At 40.6% G+C, this 21,962-nt stretch overlaps 1 protein-coding gene across 1 annotated transcript in view; it reads left to right on the plus strand.

Moving 5' to 3' along the window:
* Window positions 1–21,962, plus strand: part of LOC132889578 (adhesion G protein-coupled receptor A3) — a 493,612-nt gene that overhangs the window by 446,515 nt on the left and 25,135 nt on the right. The window contains exons 15-16 of the mRNA XM_060926228.1: window positions 8,654–8,781; window positions 18,115–18,238. Of these exons, the coding sequence (XP_060782211.1) occupies window positions 8,654–8,781; window positions 18,115–18,238 (252 nt within the window). The remainder of the gene's footprint in view (window positions 1–8,653; window positions 8,782–18,114; window positions 18,239–21,962) is intronic.

Raw genomic sequence — 21,962 nt, forward strand, 5'->3', positions numbered from 1 at the left:
TAGTCTTCTAATATTCAATAGAAAATTAATTTTTTTTAAAAGTAAGGGCAAATAGCTTGTGTTAATGTTGCTGTAATAAAATTGTGTGTGTTAAGTATGTGTGTGAGAGAGAGATGTCTGCTTTTTGAAGAGATATATGTGCAGCTGTGTCATATATATATATATTTTTTTTATTATTTGAGGTTTGATTTGCTAACTTCAATCCCAGATAAGTCACTGCTCAATAAGGGTGATAAAGCTTGTGAGTGCTTGGGCTACCAGCCAAAAGATTTTCATCTCTTGGCCAGCTAGTGCCACCTGTGTGTGTGTGTGTGTGTGTGTGTGTGTGTGTGTGTGTGTGTGTGTGTGTGTGTGTGTGTAAGTAAATCCATTTCTCAGTGTCTTTTTGGTGTGAATGTCACAGTTCTGATGAAATCCCCTGCCTCGTTTGTGGGGATAAATATTTACAACTCTCAGTATTCCATTATTTTGTCTGCCCTTGCCCTTCCTCTCCAACTCCCTCCCTCTCTCCTGCCACCAAACTCCTTTATTTCTAACTCTCACTTTCATTTTTTCTGGTCAACTCCCTTCAGGTTTTGCTCGAAGAGTCTAAGGCTGCAGAGGATTAGCGATGATTGTGGTTGGATCAATCAGTGTGAATAATGAGCCTGTAGAACCTCAACAGCAGCACTAGCAGCCTTGATTTCAGCATGCGACCTGCTTGTATTAGCATGGATTGTGGCGATTATTGAAGCAGCTATAGGCTAATGCTTTTGCAGCATTGCATTGTTAATGTGCTGGCAGGGTCTAGTAGCCATTCCCAAGCTTGTGTACCCAGGTTTAAAGGATTTAGATTTACAGCTAATCTAAAGCTGAGAGGTTCTAGCTGCTTGGTTATAGGTTAGAATGGCAAAAGGCTTTAGCCGCATGGCTAGGCTAATATAGTGATAGGCTTTAACAGCTTATTGAGAGCTCAGCTGGAATGAGCAGGTTAACTGCGAGCAGGGTAATGAAGCCTGGGCTTATACCATGATACCAAGTAATAATTAGTATGATTTCTAATCAGCTGGATCAGTTACCCATCACTAAAGAGATATAAAAAGGATGGTTTAAAAAAAAAGTTAGATATTGAAATATCTGCATTGATCTGAGCTATAATCGTCTCAGGTTTGTTTTTTGCCATGCGATTTCTTTTAAAATTATTACTTGTCACACTGTGCAAGATGATGCCAGTAATATCTTGGCTGAATTCCATAACAAATTCTACAGTAATGTTTTCTCCATGTCAGATTATACAATGAAGATCCTGCAGTGATAGAACGATGATTGCTAAAAGAAATTGCTATGTCCTACTATTTACTGCCCCTCTATTGGTGGCTTTTAGAAGAGCATCATAGTGCTCTGCGAGTTTAATGAATAAATGAAAAGTTCTCACTACCAGAACATTGTCACTGACTATCTTTGGTCGCAATGACACTAAATTGGCTGTGGCTGAACATGCCACATTATACATTCTTAGACAGCCAAGGATTCTTTTTACAATGTGCATATTTTTCATCTGTGACAGCAAAATCATACCAAAAATTGTACAGTGTAAACTAGCTGGCTTATCTAACCAAATATCTTGTGTCAACCAGAAACATGAAACTACATTTACATTGCTTTCTCAAAACCTTAAACTATACATTTTAGTTGTTTTAGAGATGAGTGAAGAACCCTTAAAGTTCGTTTGCTTGCCCCTCCAGGGGAAACCTTAAAGGTTCTATGCATTACCCCTTTTGGAAGCCAACAACCTTTTATCATTCCAAAATATCCTTAAAGAACTTGTTTATTTTTATGGACAGGTTCTTGCCCAAACTGATAATCGCATCATCAGTTTTTCTTTGGCTAATCAGACACAAGGTACGCCACCACACTTGCCAGAGCAGTTGGGGGTTAGGTGCCTTGCTCAAGGGCACTTGAGCCAATCCTGCTGGTTCAGAGAATCGAACCAGCAACCTTTTGGTCCCAAAGCAGTTTCTCTAACCATTTGGACAAGCAATGAGAACTTCCAAAGAAGCCATAAGAACTTGTGAAGAACCTTTTTTTTAAAAGCCCAATAGGAGGTCAATATGACTGGATTTGTGTTGTAATTGTAAAGATGTTTGGAACTGTTGGGTTTAATGGAGGTGTTTTCACACTCTTTGCTTATATACAGATGACTTTATCACAATTTGATACAAATTATAAAAACCCTGCAAACACGGGACAAAATGCACTATATTACCAAAAGTTTATGGATGCCTGTCCATCACACCCATATGTGCTTTTTCAACATCCCATTCCAGATTTAGTTCTCCCTTTGCTGTTATAATAACCTCTGTGATGCCTTCTGAGAAGGCTTTTCACTCACAAATCCTCACAACCTCATATGGTTGTGAGGATTTGTGCTCATTCAGTCACAAGAACATTTGTGAGGTCGGGTTCTGATGTTGGGCTTAAAGGCCAAGGGCACAGTCGGCATTACAATTCATCCTAAAGGTATTCAATGAGGTTGAGGTCAAGGCTCTGTGCAGGCCACTCGAGTTCTTCCCCACTAACCTTGGCAAACCACGTCTTGTGCCCAGTGGCACTGTCATGCAGGAACATGTTTGGGCCTCTTAGTTCCAGTGAAGGGAAATTGTAATGCTACAGCATACAAAGACATTGTATACAACTCTGAGCCTCCAGCTTCATGACAACAGTTTGGGAAAGAACCACATACCAGGTGACCACAGGCTTTTGGCCATATATTATAACTTTAAAAGTAACTTTAAAATTAACCAGTCTAGTCACTATGGCTTAGAATGACACAGATATTGGACACCATACATAGACCTCTCTAAGTTCTTGTGAGTACCACTTCTCACAGGAAATATGATACTATAAGCTCAAGTTTCACCTAGATATCCATCCATTATTTATGTCACTTATCCAGTGCGGGTCATGAGGGAAGCTGGAACCAATCTCAGTGATTTCAGGCGAGAGGTGGGGTACACCATTTACACTCACATTCACACCTGTGGGCAATTTATCGTCACCAGTTGACCTAATCTTCATGTCTTTGGACTGTGGGAGGAAACCCATGGGGAGAACATGCAAACTCCACACAGAAAGGCCCCAGTTGGCCATGAGGTTCAAACCCTGAACCTTCTTGCTATGAGGCTATAGTGCTAACCACTGCACCACCATGCTGTCCACCCACCTAGACATGTCGATAAATAATCATAGAACAGTCTTTTGCTGGATTCTTTTGACTAGAATTTACAATTATTCTGCAGGGGCTGCCAATCATATTAGGAAAGAAACATCTAAAGCACAATACTGCATTTCACAATCGTCTGTGGGTCTGACATGGTAAATGGAGGCCATTTCTTACTATAATAGATTTATTAGCATTTAAAAGAAGACTGTGGTTTATTTCAGTATTGGCCCAGTCAGCTACTTTTGCCTTATAAACAGTCAGTCAGCTTCATACCAGTTTTAGAAAAATGCCCTTCGGAAATTCTGAATAATAAAAACAACACAGCATATTTGTAGAAAGTAAATGCCTATATAGAATATAGAATAGCATAGAAGACTTAGAGTACAACACAGTTGAATTCATGAATATAACTGTTTAGAAGGTGTCGAGTCATTTTTATCCCCCGCTGGCCGAAAGGCCCAAAGAGGGATTATGTCGTGGCGATTTCCATCTGTCCATCCGCCCGTCCATCCCAGGAAGGGTGTTCACCTGCTGAAATCAACTCCTCTCACAATTTTTGGAGGAATTTCACAAAACTTGAGAGGATTCTTTGTTATATGTCGTTAATACACATATTGCAATTTTGTTAAATTCAGCCACATATTACCAGAGTTCTGTAACTCCTGATTAACAAAATTATAATTTGGCAATTTCATGAGAGTGTGTTTTCCTTCTGAAATCAACTCCTCTCACAATTTGTGGAGGAATTTCATGAAACTTGGCAGAAGGCATTGTAATATTTCATTAGTACACATTGTTATTTTGTTCAATTTGGTCGCATTTTACCAGAGTTGTGGCCCTTGATTAACAACCTTGTACTTTGGCAATTTCATGAAGGTGTGCTTGCCTTCTGACATCAACTTCTCTCACAATTTTTGGACGAATTGCTCGAAGCTTGGCAAAAGGCCTTGTTATATGACAGTAATACGCATATTGCGATTTAATTTCATTTGTGAAAATTTTACCAGAGTTTTGACCCTTGATTAAATAACTTGCACTTTGACAATTTCATGAGGGTGTACATTCTTCTGAAATCAACTCCTCTCACAATCTGTGGAGGAATTTCACCAAACTTGGCAAAAGGTTTTGTTATATGACAATTATACACATATTGAAATTTCATTTAATTTGGGCAAATTTTACCAGAGTTATGCCCTTGATTATTAAAAAACTTGTACCTTTGCAATTTCATCAAGGTGTTCTTGCTTTATGAAATTAACTTCCCTCACAATTTTTGGAGGAATTTCATGTAATTTGGCAAAAAGTTTTTATCCCCTGTTGACCGAAAAGCCCGAAGGGGGAGTCTGTTGCGGCGATGTCCATCCGTCCATCTGTCTGTCTGTCCCAGGAAGGGTACTCACCTTCTGAAATCAACTCCTCTCACAATTTTTGGAGGAATTTCACGAAACTTGTCAGAATTCTTTGTTATATGTTGGTAATAGGCATATTGCAATTTTGTTCAATTCAATCGCATTTTACCAGAGTTATGGCATAGTTGCCAGTGGGGGATATTGTGCTTTCAGAGCACTCTTGTTCTATATCTCTGTGTTGCTGCTATAATTCAAATTATAAGTTTACATAATGTACTTAATAGTGTGTAGTAGTACTTAATAGCAAATCTTATTAACAAGCTACATAGACAGATTAAACAAAAAACATGTTATTTAACAAATAAAAAAACATAATTATTAACGTGGTCAAGCTTTCTGTAAGTCGACATTTATTTAACATTTATGGAAGGAGTCTACAGTGTCAGAGCTCTGTAACATTCAGTAAGTTTTACATCACAAGAAAGTCTTCAAGACAGAGGACTTTACACTTTCTGGTTTCTCAGTAACATGACAAGCTGCATATTTGTTAACTTTGTCTTATTAATTTCAAGAGAGCGATTAAAAGTTCAAAGACATGTAGATTAGGTAAAAAATACCTAGCCATTAGGGTTGTAAAAGACAGTGCATACTTACAGTAGTGCCAGTCCTAAGCCCGGATAGATTGAAGGCCCAATGTAAGATTAGCATGGCCTAAACTGGTTATTAATCTTCTGAAAATAAAGTTTCATTAAAAAAGATAGGATAGGAAAGGAACAACTGTTATAACTCCCACAACATATTGAAAGCATAATAACAGCAAACAACTTGTCTTATGGACGTTCCACAACATTAAATGTAACTATAAATGGTTAAAAATCATGACTTGCCAATCATTAATGAATTGAAAAGTATTTGTTGGCAAAATACTGTCATACAAGAGGGTAACACTTCAGGATGTGCATCACACAACCCCACCATGTTGTGTGATATGTTTTTAAAACCCAGTGTTTTTTTTTTAACAATTACTACACCCTGTGTGTTTTATTCCTTACTTCTCTAATAGAAATTGCATTTTTTTTCCTACCCTGAGGGTAGGGTTTTAAGGAAATTGGCCTGTGCTGATACATAATATGGTACCATAGTAATATTGTATGCAATAGGATCTTCATCTGAAATTGAGGAAATGGAAAAAAAAAAAATTCAAAAAATCCCATCAGTCTGCTGTCAACCAAAACATTCCTTGATGTTTCTGCCTCATTCTATGCCATGGTATGGATCCTGACCCCCTTCAAGATGGAGTACTTTTGAGTCACGTGGTCCACTGTACCACTACACTGTGCTTGAAGTGAACAGCTGTTTGTTTTTGACACTGTTAAAGCAATGAATACACACTGAGAACCATAAACAGCTTCACACTAAATAAAACTGTGCAACATTTGACTGAGCTTGCAGGTGGGTTTGTTTGTTTGTTTGTTTGTTTGTTTGTTTGTTTGTTTGTTTGTTTGTTTGTGGAAAATGTGAATACAATAAAACACAGTGTTCTGGGTTATTATACACTGAATCTGTCAAGTCTTATTCAATTCTTGCTTTTCTGAGCTGTGAATGACTTGTCTGGATGGGTGTCAGTCCAAAGTATGCACTTTGCTGGCCTTGGACGTGCTCAGAAGTCATATAGACAGATTTTGTGGCAGTGTTGCATTGAGCATTCTTCTCCAGCATGTCACTTTGCTTGTCCAGACTGTGGCCTGGCTATTTTTAAAAGTCTCCTTTGTTCTGTGATCTGCTCTGTCTGGAAGCCAGTTCATGAAATGCCAGCAAGGCTGATTTGTCAGCTCGTGTAAGAAACTGAGGAGAATGGCCAGACTGGTTTGAGCTGACAGGTAACTCAAATAAGCACTCTTTACAACCGTGGTGAGTGGAAAAGCAACTCAGAATCCTCAACATAATCTAACCTTGAGGTGGATGGGCTACGACAGCAGGAGAGCATACTGGGTTCCACTCCTGTCAGCCAAAAACAGGAATCTGAGACTATAGCGGGCACAAGCTCACTGAAACTCATGAAGAGTTGAAAAGTGGAAAACATTACATTGTCTTTTCCCAATCTTCCTCTGTCCAGTTTTGGTAAACCTATGCCCATCTGACAGTGTTGTAATTGAGCCACTAAACCTCAAGTCCGAGTGCAGTCTCGAGTCCCCAGTGTTCAAGTCCGAGTCAAGTTCAAGTCATTAAAAAAAATTTCGAGTCAAGTCCACGACTGATCCGAGTCGAGTCCGAGTCAAGTCCGAGAACAAAATTCCAACCGCACCATTTGATGGTGGCTGTTGCTGCCTTTATGTGAAACCGTGTACGGTGCGTGCACTGTCCGGAGCACGCCCGAGAGTCTATCTGATGCATGCACCAAGGTGCGCAGGTGTGACACTCTTGCATGAAATTCGTATAAAAAATAATGTAGATATAAATATCTCATCTCATTATCTCTAGCCGCTTTATCCTTCTACAGGGTCGCAGGCAAGCTGGAGCCTACCCCAACTGACTATGGGCGAAAGGCAGGGTACACCCTGGACAAGTCGCCAGGTCATCACAGGGCTGACACATAGACACAGACAACCATTCACACTCACATTCACACCTACGGTCAATTTAAAGTCACCAGTTAACCTGACCTGCATGTCTTTGGACTGTGGGGGAAAACGGAGCACCCGGAGGAAACCCATGCGGACACTGGGAGAACATGCAAACTCCACACAGAAAGGCCCTCGCCGGCCACGGGGCTCGAACCCAGAACCTTCTTGCTGTGAGGCGACAGCGCTAACCACTACACCACCATGCCGCCTGACATAAATATCTTATGCCAAATTATTATGGCATGTTACAAAAAAATAAAGAAAAAAATCTGAGTCCTCATCTCCAATTTACGAGTCCGAATGAAGTTAATGTACACTGTAAAACATTTCAGCCTTGTTTAGTTATGTCCACTTACTTTTTCTCTTTAACTCAATGAACTCTGAAAAGTGTTCTCATTTGAACTAATCTGTGCAAGTTTTCAAAGATTAGACTTGAATTACTTAGTTGTCTTGACTAATTGAGACTTTCTGAGTTGAAACAAAAATAATCGTCAAATTGAGTTAACTTGCATTTTCAAGGCAGCAGGTGAACTAGCATTTCCAAGTTAAACCAATTTGAAATGGTTTACAGTGTACGAGTCCAAGTCCGAGTCATCAGTGCTCAAGTCCAAGTCAAGTCACGAGTCCTTAAATTAGGGCACGAGTTGCACTCGAGTCCGAGTCTTGGACTTGAGTACTACAAGCCTGCCATCTGAGCTCAGGTTACCGTTTGTGTAGAGTTTTGCATGTTCTCTCTGTGTCCATGTGGGTTTCCTTCAGGTTTTCTGATTTTCCTCCGACCTCCCTCCCAAAACATGCTGCTCGTTGGACTGGCCATTCTAAATTGCCATTCGGTATGAATGAGTGTGTACTTGTGTGTATATCATGTCCTGTGATTAACTTTTGTCCCGTTCAGGATGTGCTACCGCCTCTAGTGTTCCAGGGATAGACTCCGGATCTGCTGCTACCCTGACCAAGATAAAGAAGTTATTAAAGCTGAATAAAGATTTGTTCATTCACACTTTCATACTTATTGTTGCAGTGACAACCAACTGGTTTATTAAAAGATAGCTGGAAGGTTTAAGAAAAAAAATATGGGAATTAATTTGCAATTTTTTATGATTAATAACACATTATACGCTATTACAGTTACTGTAAGGACACTGCAAATGAATTATGTTAAGACTCGAAACCTCTCCATTCCATTACCTTTCAGTCGTCATCATATTGTGTCCCTTAACAGACAATATGCATATGAGGAACCAGTCTCACATGTCCTTTCCATGGTGCTGCAAGTGTTTTCATTGCTGTTATCTGATAAACAGGATTGAGCGTGTGCCATTGCTCATATGTTCTGTTCTTATTGGCGCTGATTTGCTTTGCTGTCATGGTTACTCAGCTTCTCTCTGCCTGCTGCCTGATTCCCAGCTGTCCTTGATGATGTCACTGCCAAAACAGTTCAATACTGTTACTGACTGTCTCGTTCTGTTTCCTTGCAGGATATGACGAAGATGCTGTCGTTCCCTTCATACCCAGGGGACTTCCTGCACCCAGTCGTATATGCCTGCACTGCTGTCATGCTGCTCTGCCTTTTTGCTTCCATCATCACTTACATAGTGCACCACAGGTAGGTCAGTTCCATCCGCTCTCATTAGAGTCTAATTTTCCAAGTCATTGGGGCGCTATAGAGATGCACATGGTCCTCTTTTCTTCTCAGCGTCAGTCCAGTTCAGTTCCAGACCACATTAGTTAAGGCAATTTCCACAAAACATATGGAGTTTTATACTGTATATAATTTCTGAACATGTCTAATGATAAGCCAATATAAAAATAAGGCAGACTGTCAGAGAATTATATATGCTCAGTATTTTCATATACTCAGTGGCAAAGAAATGTGTAACTGTTAAATGGAATGGGATTAAGAAAATATCAGAAGATGTGCTTAGATGAAATCCAATCACATTAACTCCTATTCTGATTGTGCGTACCGTATAATCAGAGAACTCATCATCTTGCTTGTCCAGCACTGTTGCCAAGTCGGGGTCCCTGTGGACGCTATTGATCCACATGTCATATTAATTGGAGCATAGTTTTATGCCAGATGCCCTTCCTGCCGCAACCCTCCCATTTCTGGGCTTGAGAAACAACCATTCACACCTATGGACAGTTTAGAGTAGCCAGTTAACCTAACTGCAGGTCTTTGGACTGTGGGGGGGGAAACTGGAGGACCTGGAGGAAACCCATGCAGACACGGGGAGAACATGCAAACTTCACACAGAAAGGCCCCCGTTGGCCACTGGGCTCAAACCCAGGACCTTCTTGCTGTGAGGCGACGGTGCTAACCACTACACCACTGTGGTGCCCAGTGGCCCAGAGAAATGAGTTTATGTAAATAATTTAGTAGAAATAACTGATTGGCTGACAGACATTGCATCAAATTTTTGGATCATGCACATGTGAGTACTTCAAGCCTGTGAAGCTTGATTGGTTTAATTAGGCCATGTTGTGCATGAAACAAAAATGGTGTACAACCCTAAATTAAGCACCATGAATGCTGTAGCAGTGCCCACTTCTCTTTTTAATGCATACACATTTAAGGGCAGATCACCCAAAAAGTGGAGGAAAAGGTTGGGAAAATAGAAATTGTGGCTGATTACATATTCTGTTCAATTTGCTAAAATTTGTAATTAAAAGTAGACAGCCTTTCGATTTCATAAAATCGGTGAAATTTAGTTCCCTCTGAAATTTGGTCATTGTGATATATGTTTATTTCTGTAATAGCTAATAAATAAATAAATAAATAAATAAATAAAAACCCCAGGCCATTCTGTGGCTGGGAAGTTATTTAATTTGAGGGGATTCCTGAGCAAATAATGTGTATGAAATCGCTCGCTTCACGCAGTCAAGCAGACAGAGGAAGTCCGTGTCCGCATGCACAGGTTTACCTTAGTCGTCGTCATCTTCTTCATCTTTAAGGTTTTATGGCAGTTGGCATTCAGTGTTGCATTACTGCCATCTACAGGTTTACCTTTGACCGTGCACTGACAGTTACATCATTCTGTCGCTAAATGAACAGCTGATCACACCGAGGTGCTCACTGACCGCTGATATTTATTAGCTTGGTCCTGCGTTTCCTTTCCTTCACAACATAGCATCTTTTCTTCTCGCTTTCCGTTACTGTAGTCGGTCTTTCCAGTTTCATTAGCACACTCACGTCCACCATTGTTCTCTTCTGTTTCAAATTTGTATCCAACAATGCCTTGCATGAATGAGGAAAGCCCACCATGTGATGCATGACGTAGTATCTTGAATTGGGTCATGGTGAAGCAGGAAAAAAATAGCAGAGAATTTAGGGCCACGTGGGCCTTAATTTAATTAATTGTTCTATTTAAAAATAAACTTCTTATAAAATTGGAAGTCTGTGATTTGAATTCAGTAGCTTGCAGTCCATTAAACAAAAATAATTGGGTGTCAGGGAAAATTCTTTTTAGGACCTACACTTGAAAAATCTGAAAGGCAGTCTACCTTTAATGGCAGCCAGTTTTGTGCGTGGTTTTGAGAGGCAGACAAAATCACTCGGCATTGTTATATTTTTGGCTTGTACGTGGGTCTGTCCATCTGTCCATTCATCCAGCTAAGACTCTTATTCGTGTGATATCTCAGCAACGAGTGGTTGAATGTTTGTAGGATTTATATGGAATTATCATTGTAACCAGCAGATTAACTGATTAGATTTTGGATTTCATCCAAACAGGGTCAAAACCAGAGCAAGGACAAATGTCTGATTTTTTTCCCATAAAGTTTGGACACACCTTCTAATTCAATGTTTTTCTTTATTTTTATTAACTAAAAGTCACTTCATGTCTTAAAATAATGACGGATATCATTTCTCTTTACTTAGTTGAGCGGTTCTTGACATAATATGGATTACTACAGTTGTGGAATAGGGCTATTTACTGTATTTTTATTATTTAGTATTTACTGTTTTATCTCAAATTCATTAAGAAGGCAAGAAATTGCTCTAATTAACTTTTGACGAGACACATCTGTTAACTGAAAAGCATTCCAGGTGACTCCCTCATGAAGCTGGTTAAGATAATGCCAATAGTGTGCAAAGAGTCATAAAGGTAAATGCTGGCTACTTTGAAGAATCTAAAATATGAAACATCTTGGGTTTTTATAACACCTTTTTTTCTTTCTTTAAGTCATCAGTATCGTTCTACAGAGTAGAAAATGGTCAAAATCCAGGAAAACGTATGAATGAGCAGGTGTGTCCAAACTTTTGACTGTAGCTTGAATGGGAATTTCAGGCATACAAATTGGTAACAAGAAGGACTAGACTTGTTGGCAGCTGAGGAATCTACTTGAGTTCTACGACTTGTTTTTATTCATAGATATTTTTATTTTATTTATGACAACATGTGTAATATTATGAAGCCATTTGAACCTGGGATAAAGAACTCATCTCTCATCTCATTATCTCTAGCCGCTTTATCCTGTTCTACAGGGTCGCAGGCAAGCTGGAGCCTATCCCAGCTGGCTACGGGCGAAAGGCGGGGTACACCCTGGACAAGTCGCCAGGTCATCACAGGGCTGACACATGGACACAGACAACCATTCACACTCACATTCACACCTACGGTCAATTTAGAGTCACCAGTTAACCTAGCCTGCATGTCTTTGAACTGTGGGGGAAACCGGAGCACCCGGAGGAAACCCACGCGGACACGGGGAGAACATGCAAACTCCACACAGAAAGGCCCTCGCCGGCCACGGGGCTCGAACCCGGACCTTCTTGCTGTGAGGCGACAGCGCTAACCACTACACCACCGTGCCGCCCCGGGATAAAGAACTATTCAGGGAATTTGTGTCTTTCTGCTTTCACAACACAATAACCAAGATCTTTTTTGGCATTGCCAATTTTCCAAATGTTACAGAAGCCACAGTCAAAAAGACTAATTCAGTTTAATTAACATATTTATGCGAAGTAAATGCTCTGTACTCAGCCATCCTGTCATTAAAATCAATTAGCAAATAAATCATAACAGCCATTTTAATCCTCACACTATTCACTCGTTCTTTGCATAATAAGACCTTAAGTTAATAACACATTATTTTTGTTATTGAACTTGCATTTCTTCCTTAGTCCCGAGCTTGGTGATGCATGTTCCTCACACAGCATTCATTTAGTGCATTTAAGTACTGAACATTCATTTCAGACTCATTGTGAGTACATTATGTGACACAGCATGTTTTGCACTTTGTCTCTGCATGCACTGTATTGTGCACCAGTTATCCTGTTACTTTCTTCTTCTTCTTCTTTTGGCTGCTCCCGATTAGGGATCGCCACAGCGGATCTTTCGTCTCCATTGCTCCCTGTCTTCCGCATCCTTCTCTACCACACCTGCCACTTTCATGTCCTCTCTCACCACATCCATGTATCTCCTCTTTGGCCTTCCTCATTTTCGTGTGCCTGGCAGCTCCATCCTCAACATTCTCCTTCCCACATGCTCTGTATCTCTTCTCAGGATGTGCCCATACCATCTCAGTCTCATCTCTCTTAGCTTAATTCCCAAGCTCTCCACATGTGCTGTCCCTCTGATGTGCTAGTTCCTTATCCTGTCCAACCTTGTCCCTCCCATCGCAAACCTTAACATCCTCAACTCCGCCACCTCCAACTTTGCCTCCTGTCTCTTCGTTAAGGGTACGGTCTCCAATCCATACATCACAGCTGGTCTCACTACTGTCTTATACATCTTACCTTTCACTTTTGCTGGGACTTTCCTATCACAAATGACTCCCGAAATCCTTCTCCAACTGCTCCAACCTGCCTGCACTCTCTTTCTCACCTCACTATCGCAGCCCCCATTTTCCTGCACAGTTGACCCCAGGTACTTGAATTCACCAACTTTCTTTACGTCTACTCCTTGCATCTTCACTACACTCTCATCCCCATTCTCATTGATGCACATGTATTCTGTTTTGCTACTGCTCGCCTTCATTCCTCTTCGTTCCAATGCATACCTCCATCTCTCCAAACCCAACTCAACCTCCTTTCTACTTTCACCACATATCACAATATCATCCGCAAACATCATGTTCCATGGTGACTCTTGCCTCACTTCATCCGTCAAGCTATCCATCACTATGGCAAACAAAAAAGGACTCAAAGCAGATCCTTGATGAAGTCCCACCTTCACCTTGAACCATTCAGTTGTTCCAACTGCACACCTCACTGCTGTTTCACTGTTCTCATACATGTCTTGCACCACTCTAATATACTTCTCATTCACTCCACTCTTTCTCATACAATACCATAACTCATCTCTCGGCACTCTATCGTATGCCTTCTCCAGGTCTACAAACACACAATGTAGCTTTCTCTGGCCTTCTCTGTACTTCTCCATTAACATTCTTAAAGCAAAAATTGCATCCGACGTGCTCTTCCTTGGCATAAACCCGTACTGCTGTTCACAGATTGCTACCTCTCTTCTCAATCTCGCCTCCAATACCCTTTCCCATAGCTTCATGGTGTGGCTCATCAATTTTATTCCTCTGTAATTACTGCAGCTCTGTACATCTCCCTTATTCTTGTATATTGGGACTAGCACACACTTTCTCCATTCATTTGGCATTTTCTCATTCTCTAGGATCTTATTAAACAATCTCGTTAGGAACTCCACAGCCGTCTCACCCAAACATCTCCAAGCCTCAATCGGGATACCATCTGGTCCAACTGCTTTCCCAGTCTTCATTCTTTTCATGGCTGCCCTCACCTCATCCTTACTAACCAACTCTGCTTCCTGATTTGCTGTCTCCAATGAATCTGACTTTTTCTCTCTTGGATTCTCCTCATTTAATAAATCCTCAAAGTACTCTTTCCACCTTCGTAATAGACTCTCTTTGTTTGTCAGCACATTTTCATTTACATCTTTCATCACTCTTACCTGTTGTACATCCCTCGCTTCCCTGTTTCTCTGCCCAGCTAGTCTGTACAGGTCTTTCTCTCCTTCTTTGGTCTCCAGTCTTTCGTACAACTCTTGGTATGCATCTGCTTTCACCTTCGCTACTGCTCTTTTTGCCTTCTGTCTTGTCTCTCTGTATAACCGCCTGTTTTCCTCGTCTCTCTGATCGTCCCAATTCTTCTTTGCTAGCCTCTTCTCTTTTATAATTTCCTGCACTTCTTTGTTCCACCACCATGTCTCCTTGTCTTCTTTCCTCCTTCCCGATGACCACCCTAGCACCTTCCTTGCTGCCTCTCTTACTAGTACAGCAGTAGTATTCCAATCTTCTGGCAGACTTCCATGACCACTCAATGCTTGTCTCATTTCTTCCCTAAACTCCTTCTGATGTTCAACCTCTTTTAGTTTCCACCACTTAATCTTCAGCTCCACTATTTCACGCTTCCTCTTTTTCGCTTTCAGTCTCATCCTGCACATGACCACTTGATGTTGTCTAGCTACACTCTCCCCTACCATCACTTTACAGTCTCCAATCTCCTTCAGGTTACCCCTTCTGCAGAGTATGTAGTCCACCTGTGTAGATCTTCCTCCACTCTTAAACGTCACCCTGTGCTGCTCTTTCTTCTCGAAGTATGTACTGACTATTGCCAAATTCATCCTCTTTGAAAAATCAACCACCATTTGCCCTTCCGCATTTCTCTCTCTTACACCATATCTGCCCATCACATCCTCATCTCCTCTGTTTCCCTCGCCAACATGTCTATTGTAATCTGCTCCTATCAGCATGCGTTCCTCTCTCGGTATACTTTCTACCACTTCATCCATCTTTTCCCAGAAAGACTCTTTCTCTTCATTCTCACATCCAACCTGTGGGGCGTACGCACACACAACATTGATTACCACTTCTTGAATCTCCAACTTCATGCCTATCACTCTGACACCCTCTTCACATTAATCACACTGTTGACCAACTCTCCGCTCAAAACAATACCAACACCATTTCTCTTTCCATCGACACCATAATAAAACAACTTGCATCCATCTCCAATGTTCTTGGCTATGCTTCCTTTCCACTTCGTCTCCTGCACACACAAAATGTCCAATTTCCTTCTTTCCATCATACCTGCTAACTCTCTCGCTCTGCCAGTCAATGTTCCCACATTCAGTGTTCCTACCCTCAATTCTAAGCTCCTTCCCTTCCATCTTTCACGCTCTCTCCTAACACGCCTCCCCCCTCTCCTTCTCCATTTTGGCGCAACAGTAGCACACTTTCCACCGGCACCCTGTTGACCAACAGTACTGGAGGCAGTCGTTGTTAACCCGGGCCCCGACCGAGCCAGTATGGTATTTCTCTTTTCATTCTGCATGTTAGATTTGGCACAGTTTTATGCCGGATGCCCTTCCTGACGCAACCCTCTCTGATTTATCCGGGCTTGGGACCAGCACCAAGAGTACACTTATGCACCCCCAGTGGCTGGATTAGTTATCCTGTTACTTTGATGTAAGTAATCTCAAAGCTTTTGCTGCTGGTATATGTAATTGTATGTTTAGTAGTGTTGTAGTCAAGGCCACCTAAACCATGACCAAGTTATGACCAAGACCAAAGTGTATCAAGACCAAAACTTTGACGGTTTGAGATCAAGTCAAGACCAAGACCAAGGCAGAGCGAGACCGAGTCAAGACCAGGACTAGACCAGTGTGTGAAGGGGGTGGGGAGGTGGGGTGGGGGGACAGCTGTTAACAGAAAGAAAATTTTCAAATTAGCAACATTATTGGTCGCATTTGAAGCAGGAAATTTGTACATCCAATCACAGTAACAATGTTAAATAAATCAGACAATGCAAAGGCAATTTAGTGAAATCCCTGCAGCTGTGATCTCGACCAGGCTTGAAATAAAATCCTGAATCTCTATGTCTGAGACTGAGACAAGACCGAGTAAAAATGCAGTTCATTCCAAGACGAGACTAAGACCTTCAAAAGTGGTCTTGAGACCAGTTTCAGGACCAAGCCCGTTCTCAAGTACTACAACACTAAGGTTTAGTCACATTTTTCATGTGCTGACACATGTTCACGTGGGTGTGTATCTGTTTCCACATCCAACAGCATTGTAAGGCTCATTCACACTTCTGACTACCCAGCAAGGCTTTTTTTTATCATCTGGAAAAACACATTTAAACTGAAGTGAACAGTCTTGATTTGTTGATCTCAACATCGCAGTACTCCTGTTGCCTCAGCTTTCATCTTTTCCCTCAACCTTTCTCTTCAGTTGTTTTCTTTAAACTGGTGCTGGGCCGTTTGCTATGAGTCAGGCCTGTCTAACAGACTGCCTTAGTCATTGAGATGGGAGCTGTGTCCCTGTGTCTACACACTCATCAACACCCACAGACTTCTGAAGTGTAGATACTGATCCATACACTTTTACTTCTCACTCAGGCTTTCTTTAACTCAGATTAGATAATATTATTCTACGCCCCGATGTCACCTTCTTTCTTTTCTTAGAGCAATTCTCTGCTGCTGTTTGGATGATCATAATGGATGTACTTAATCCTGCAGTCCTGATTGCTGTCCTCTCCGTTACCGTAACCACCCAGACACACACAGTCCTACCCACATACAAATAGAGTTCTGTTGGGGATGCCAGGTTAATACTGAGTGACCCACTGAAGCTGCTACAGTCTCGACTGCTCTCGCCTGCCTCAGCATTGCAGGTTTATAGCCAAAGAGAGACTATATATAGTGTGGATAAGCACTATTTTGGGAGGTTTGTTGTCATGTAGAGAAGCATAGCAGAGAGCATCCCAACTCTCTATGTCTTTCTCTCTCTCTCTCTCTCTCTCTCTCTCTCTCTCTCTCTCTCTTTTACATTCTTTTCAATATTAACAATATTTAAGTGAGTGAATAGCATGCCAATTAACACGTTGTACATCAATGCCACATGGTTTTTCTGCAATAATTGGTATTGTAGCTGTCTTTGTTATTTTGATATACGTTCACCAAACACTTTTTAAATAGGAACACGTTTGTGCCTCTGCATTCAAAGTGGATACAGGTCAAGAGCTTCAGTTGTTCACTTCAAACATCAGAATGGGGGAGGGGGGATCACAGTGACCTTCACCTTGGCATACTTGTTGGTGCCAGATGGGTTGTGGGTATTTCAGAAACTGCTGATCTCCTGGGATTTTCATGCACAACATTCTCTCGAGTTTAGATGTGAAGGGGGGGAGAGAGAGAAAGGTCAGAAGAGAATGACCAGGAAGTCTGTAGAGAATTAAAATAACCACTCTTTATCTAATCATGGTGAGCAGAAAAGCATGTCAGACCGCACGACATGCCAAAATGTGAGGCAGATGGGTTCCAATAGCAGAAAACCACACTGGGTTCCATTACTGTCAGCTAAGAACAGGAATATGATGCTATAGCAGGCACAGGAAACTTTTCCCTGAAACTGGAAAAAGACCAGGGGATGATTTTCTGCTCACATTGGTTGTAAAGAGTGGTTACTTGAGTTGTTCTAGACTTCCTGTCAACTCAAATTAGTCTGCCTATTCTCCTCTAACCTCTGTGATACATTTCTGCCTGTAGAATTACCCCGACTGGATTTAATTTTGCAAGATTCAATAATAATATACAAATCCGTAATAATAGACACATGTACATGTCTGATTCATGAGAAATAGTCAGTGATGCTGCTCTACTAACATAGATGTTTACCATTAATCATGAATTCCAACAGTCAAAAACAGCAGCACAGCTTCCCTGTAATTAGATCTAAACATAGTAAGCATTAGAAAGATACACTTCATGGGCTCTGTTGTTGCAGTGCTAAAAACAGCAAAAAGATTTTGAACTAACTGCAGCAGGGTCTTAAAGGATAATCCCCAGCCCATACACAGCACTCCATTTGATTGGGCTTTCCAGCTAGAGAAGTTCTTGATAAAAGCTTTAAAGTGTAAAGCGCAGCCCCCACACAACTGGGTTATATGTTCTTTCTGTAACAGTACAATCCGGATCAGCCGAAAAGGATGGCACATGCTCCTGAACTTCTGTTTCCACACAGCTCTGACGTTCGCTGTGTTCGCCGGAGGCATCAACCGCATCAAATACCCAATTTTCTGCCAAGCGGTGAGTCCTCGGCCTTTTCATAATCACACACTCTTTAAACACTTTCATGCTCTCTCTCTCTTTCTCTCTCTCTCTCAAGCAGCACTGCCTACTGAAATGTTATTTTTGTGCATACTGATTTGCACTGACTTCCTAAAATATACAGCGCTTTTCAACTGTGTGTGTTGCCAGTGTTACGAACAATGACCTCCTCCTTAATGGATCTTTGCTATTGGTTAGCATTATTTATTGCCATCCCACTGGAGCTTTTTAAAGACTGTTTTGTGATCATATATCCTACCTCCAGGGCACCATTTCATCTATGCAGACATGTATTGCAAAGTACTATGTGTGTGTATGTGTGTGTGTGTGTGTGTCCATCCCATTCTATACTGTAATTGCGGGTGCATTTCAAGTGCTGACTCTGTTAGTCATTGTCAACTCCGTTATCGTTAAACCGGGCAATCCATTAACAGATTTGATGATAACAGAGTTGACATTTCCCACCATTTTGTGTTTTAACTCCACACGCTAACCTCAAACTAGCTACCACATGGCATGTATAAAAACAGAATTTTATGGATTTTAACCATATTCTTGTTTTTAAAAAAAAATGAGTGAGAGATTCACTCCAATATCACAGTAACAGATGTGACGAATAATTAATTTACTGTTGATGCATCCTGAACATTATGTTTAAATTAATGAGAGAAGAAACATAACATACCTCACTGCCTTTCTGAAGTTTCCTGCCAGAGGAAGTGATATCTCTCGGTGCAGGTGTCATGTGTATTATTAAGTCTTTGTGGATTTTATGCAGTTTTACAACAGAGTTAACAGAGTTGACAAGAACATTGGGGTGGATAAAAAAATAAATATTTATTTTATGACTGAAATTGCACGTAATAAAGAAAATAGACTTTCTGTGCAATTGATTTTATCACAGTTAATAGAATAAGCTACAAAAACAGATTGCTAGACTGAATCACTTCATGTTTATTCAAGTTGAATGTATGAATCAGTAGTCGAAGACAGCCAATAATGTGGGGGGAGGGAGTCATTTAGGTAATGTTTTATGGATAAATTGGGTCTAAAATGTACATCAAGCATTGCTATTGATGAAAGTTTGTCATAATTTGCATTATTGTTCAAAATTGATTAAATAAAGATTTATTTTGTGGAAAATAACAAAAGGTTTATCTTGGAGATGCGAAATGTACCCCGAATTCTAGAATGACCCATGTGTTTGTATGTATGCTGGCTGTATTCTCCTGTATTAATATTACACATACACATTTAAAGAGTAATCCATTCTGTAATAGTAAATAGTGACCTATAATATACAAGACAACTATAGGCCTGCCTTCTAGACCCTAGAGACATGGTTGTTCAAAGACAAATGTGTTGTTATATTAAGTCAGATGCACGGGCCACAAAAACACCTCGGCACAATTCAGTCACTAAAATCTTTTCTCTTGTAAGACTCCTGCAAATGTAATCAAGTTGAAACAATGCCTAGATGGGCACTGGTAAACTCAGAAACAGCTGGAATGGAGTGTACAATGTACCGAATATGGTGACTCATGCAGCATTCTTTCAGGCTCGCTGAATGATTTTTCAGGGATGAAGAGGAAAGCATGAGAACTAATACAAACTGTGTCAAAGAAGTGCAAATTGAAGCTATAAAAGTCTGAAGGCTATCTGACTTGTTAAGTAGCTTTTAGAAGAAACCACAGTCATGCTACTCATTACAGCTATAAATGCCTCTTGACAATACCGTTTAAAAGCAAGTACCAGAAATCTGTTAAATACAGTTGTGGTCAGAAGTTTACATACAGCGGCATGAATGTCATGGCAATATTTGGGCTTTCAGTAATTTCTTTGAACTGTTCTTTTTCTATGGCAGAATGTACAGCATACATCTTTAATGGAAAAAAACACTAGAATTTGGTGCACAAGTTTTAATTTTCTTTGGGCTTTCTGAAATCAACACAGGGTCAAAATTATACATGCAGGGTCAAAAATTATATACAGCACACCTAATATTTGGGTAAAGTGTCTCTTCGCAAAATTCACCTTGACCAAACATTTTTGTTTACCATGAACAAGCTTCTGGCAGAATTCTGGTTGGATATTTCACAACTCTTCATGGTAGAATTGGTAGGGTTCAATTAAATTTGTTTTTTTTGTTGTTGTTTTTTGTTTTCCTTTGCATGGACTCGACTTATAAGCACGGTCCATATATTTTCAATAGGGTTGAAGTGAGGACTTGTTTTAAGTTTAATGTTAGCCTGCTTTATCCTCCACAACCAGCTCTGATGCGTGTTTGGGGTCATTGTCCTGTTGTAAGTCCCAAGTCATGTTCAAGTTTCTGATGGTTTATGCTGAAGAATTCTGAGGTAGTCCTCCTTCTTCATTATTCCATCCACTTTGTGCAATGAACCAGTTCCACTGGCAGCAAAACAGCCCCAGAGCATCATGATCCCTACCACCACCACCACCAGCTGGTACAGTGTCCCTCTGTACATGGTGGTTATCGTTGCCAAACAACTCAATCTTTGTCTCATCTGACCATACAGCCTTCCTCCAGAAGGCTTTTTCTTTGTCTGTGTGGTCAGTTTCAAACTTTAGTTAAGCTTGACGCTGTCAATTTTGGAGCAGGGGGTTATTTCTTGGATAGCAGCCTCTTAGTCCATGGTGATCTGAACTGTAGACAATGATCTGTCAGCTTCCAGTTCATGGCAGAGCTGTGCCATGGTGGTTCCCAGGTTGTTCCTGACCATCCAAACCAATTTCCTTTCAGCTGAGGGTGACAGTTTGGGTTTTCTTGAAGCAAAGTGGCTTGGCAAAGTGACTACACCTCACAATAAATTGGATACAATTGTTTGAACTGATCTTGGAATTTGCAGTTGTTTAGAAATGGCTCCAAGAGACATTCCGGAGTTGTGTATATCTGCAATCCTTTTTCTCAGATCTGCACCGAGCTCCTTGGACTTTCCCATTTTACTGTGTGTTGGTCAAGCCAATGAGTGCTGTAAACAAACCCTTTTTATGAAGGCACAGAGAAGCTACCAGCTGTTGTCAATCATGATCACTAACAGGAAGTTAAGAGACCTCGGCCTTGGCAAGATAAGAGACATTTTGGAAGTTTCAGCACCTCTAAATTAATAATCTAAGTGAGCGTCTGTAAATTTTTGACCATGCATGTATAATTTTGACCCTGTGTTGATTTCAGAAAAGCCAAAGAAAATTAAAACTTGTGCACCAAATTCTAGTGGGTTTTTTTTTTAAATTAAAGATGCATGCTGTACATTCTGCCATAGAAAAAGAACAGTTCAAAGAAATTACTGAAAGCCCAAATATTGCCATGACATTCATATCCAAGATGACATACATGTCCCTGTATGTAGACTTCTGACCACAACTGTATATAGCTCAATGTTTATTTGAAATACAGATTTGTTTTCAGCTCTCGCTCATTGAAACATTTTGTTCCACACTCCCAATTTAGCCACACACAAATTTAGCACCTGCTCGTAATGTCCGATCTTACATACGTAAAAAAAAAAATCACCCAAAGCATGTTTTCCAGACCAAGTTTCTTCAACATTTCATACTACCTGATTGACATGGTGCTTCTTCAAATGAAAAATTAGAGGGGGGAAAAACATCAGAATCAAAGAATATTGAACACCAGAATCAATATCCACAATCCTTTATATCAGTGGGATGTGTGTCTGCATAT

The sequence above is a fragment of the Neoarius graeffei genome, chromosome 7 (genome assembly GCF_027579695.1).
Source record: "Neoarius graeffei isolate fNeoGra1 chromosome 7, fNeoGra1.pri, whole genome shotgun sequence".
NCBI classification, from domain to species: Eukaryota; Metazoa; Chordata; class Actinopteri; order Siluriformes; family Ariidae; genus Neoarius; species Neoarius graeffei.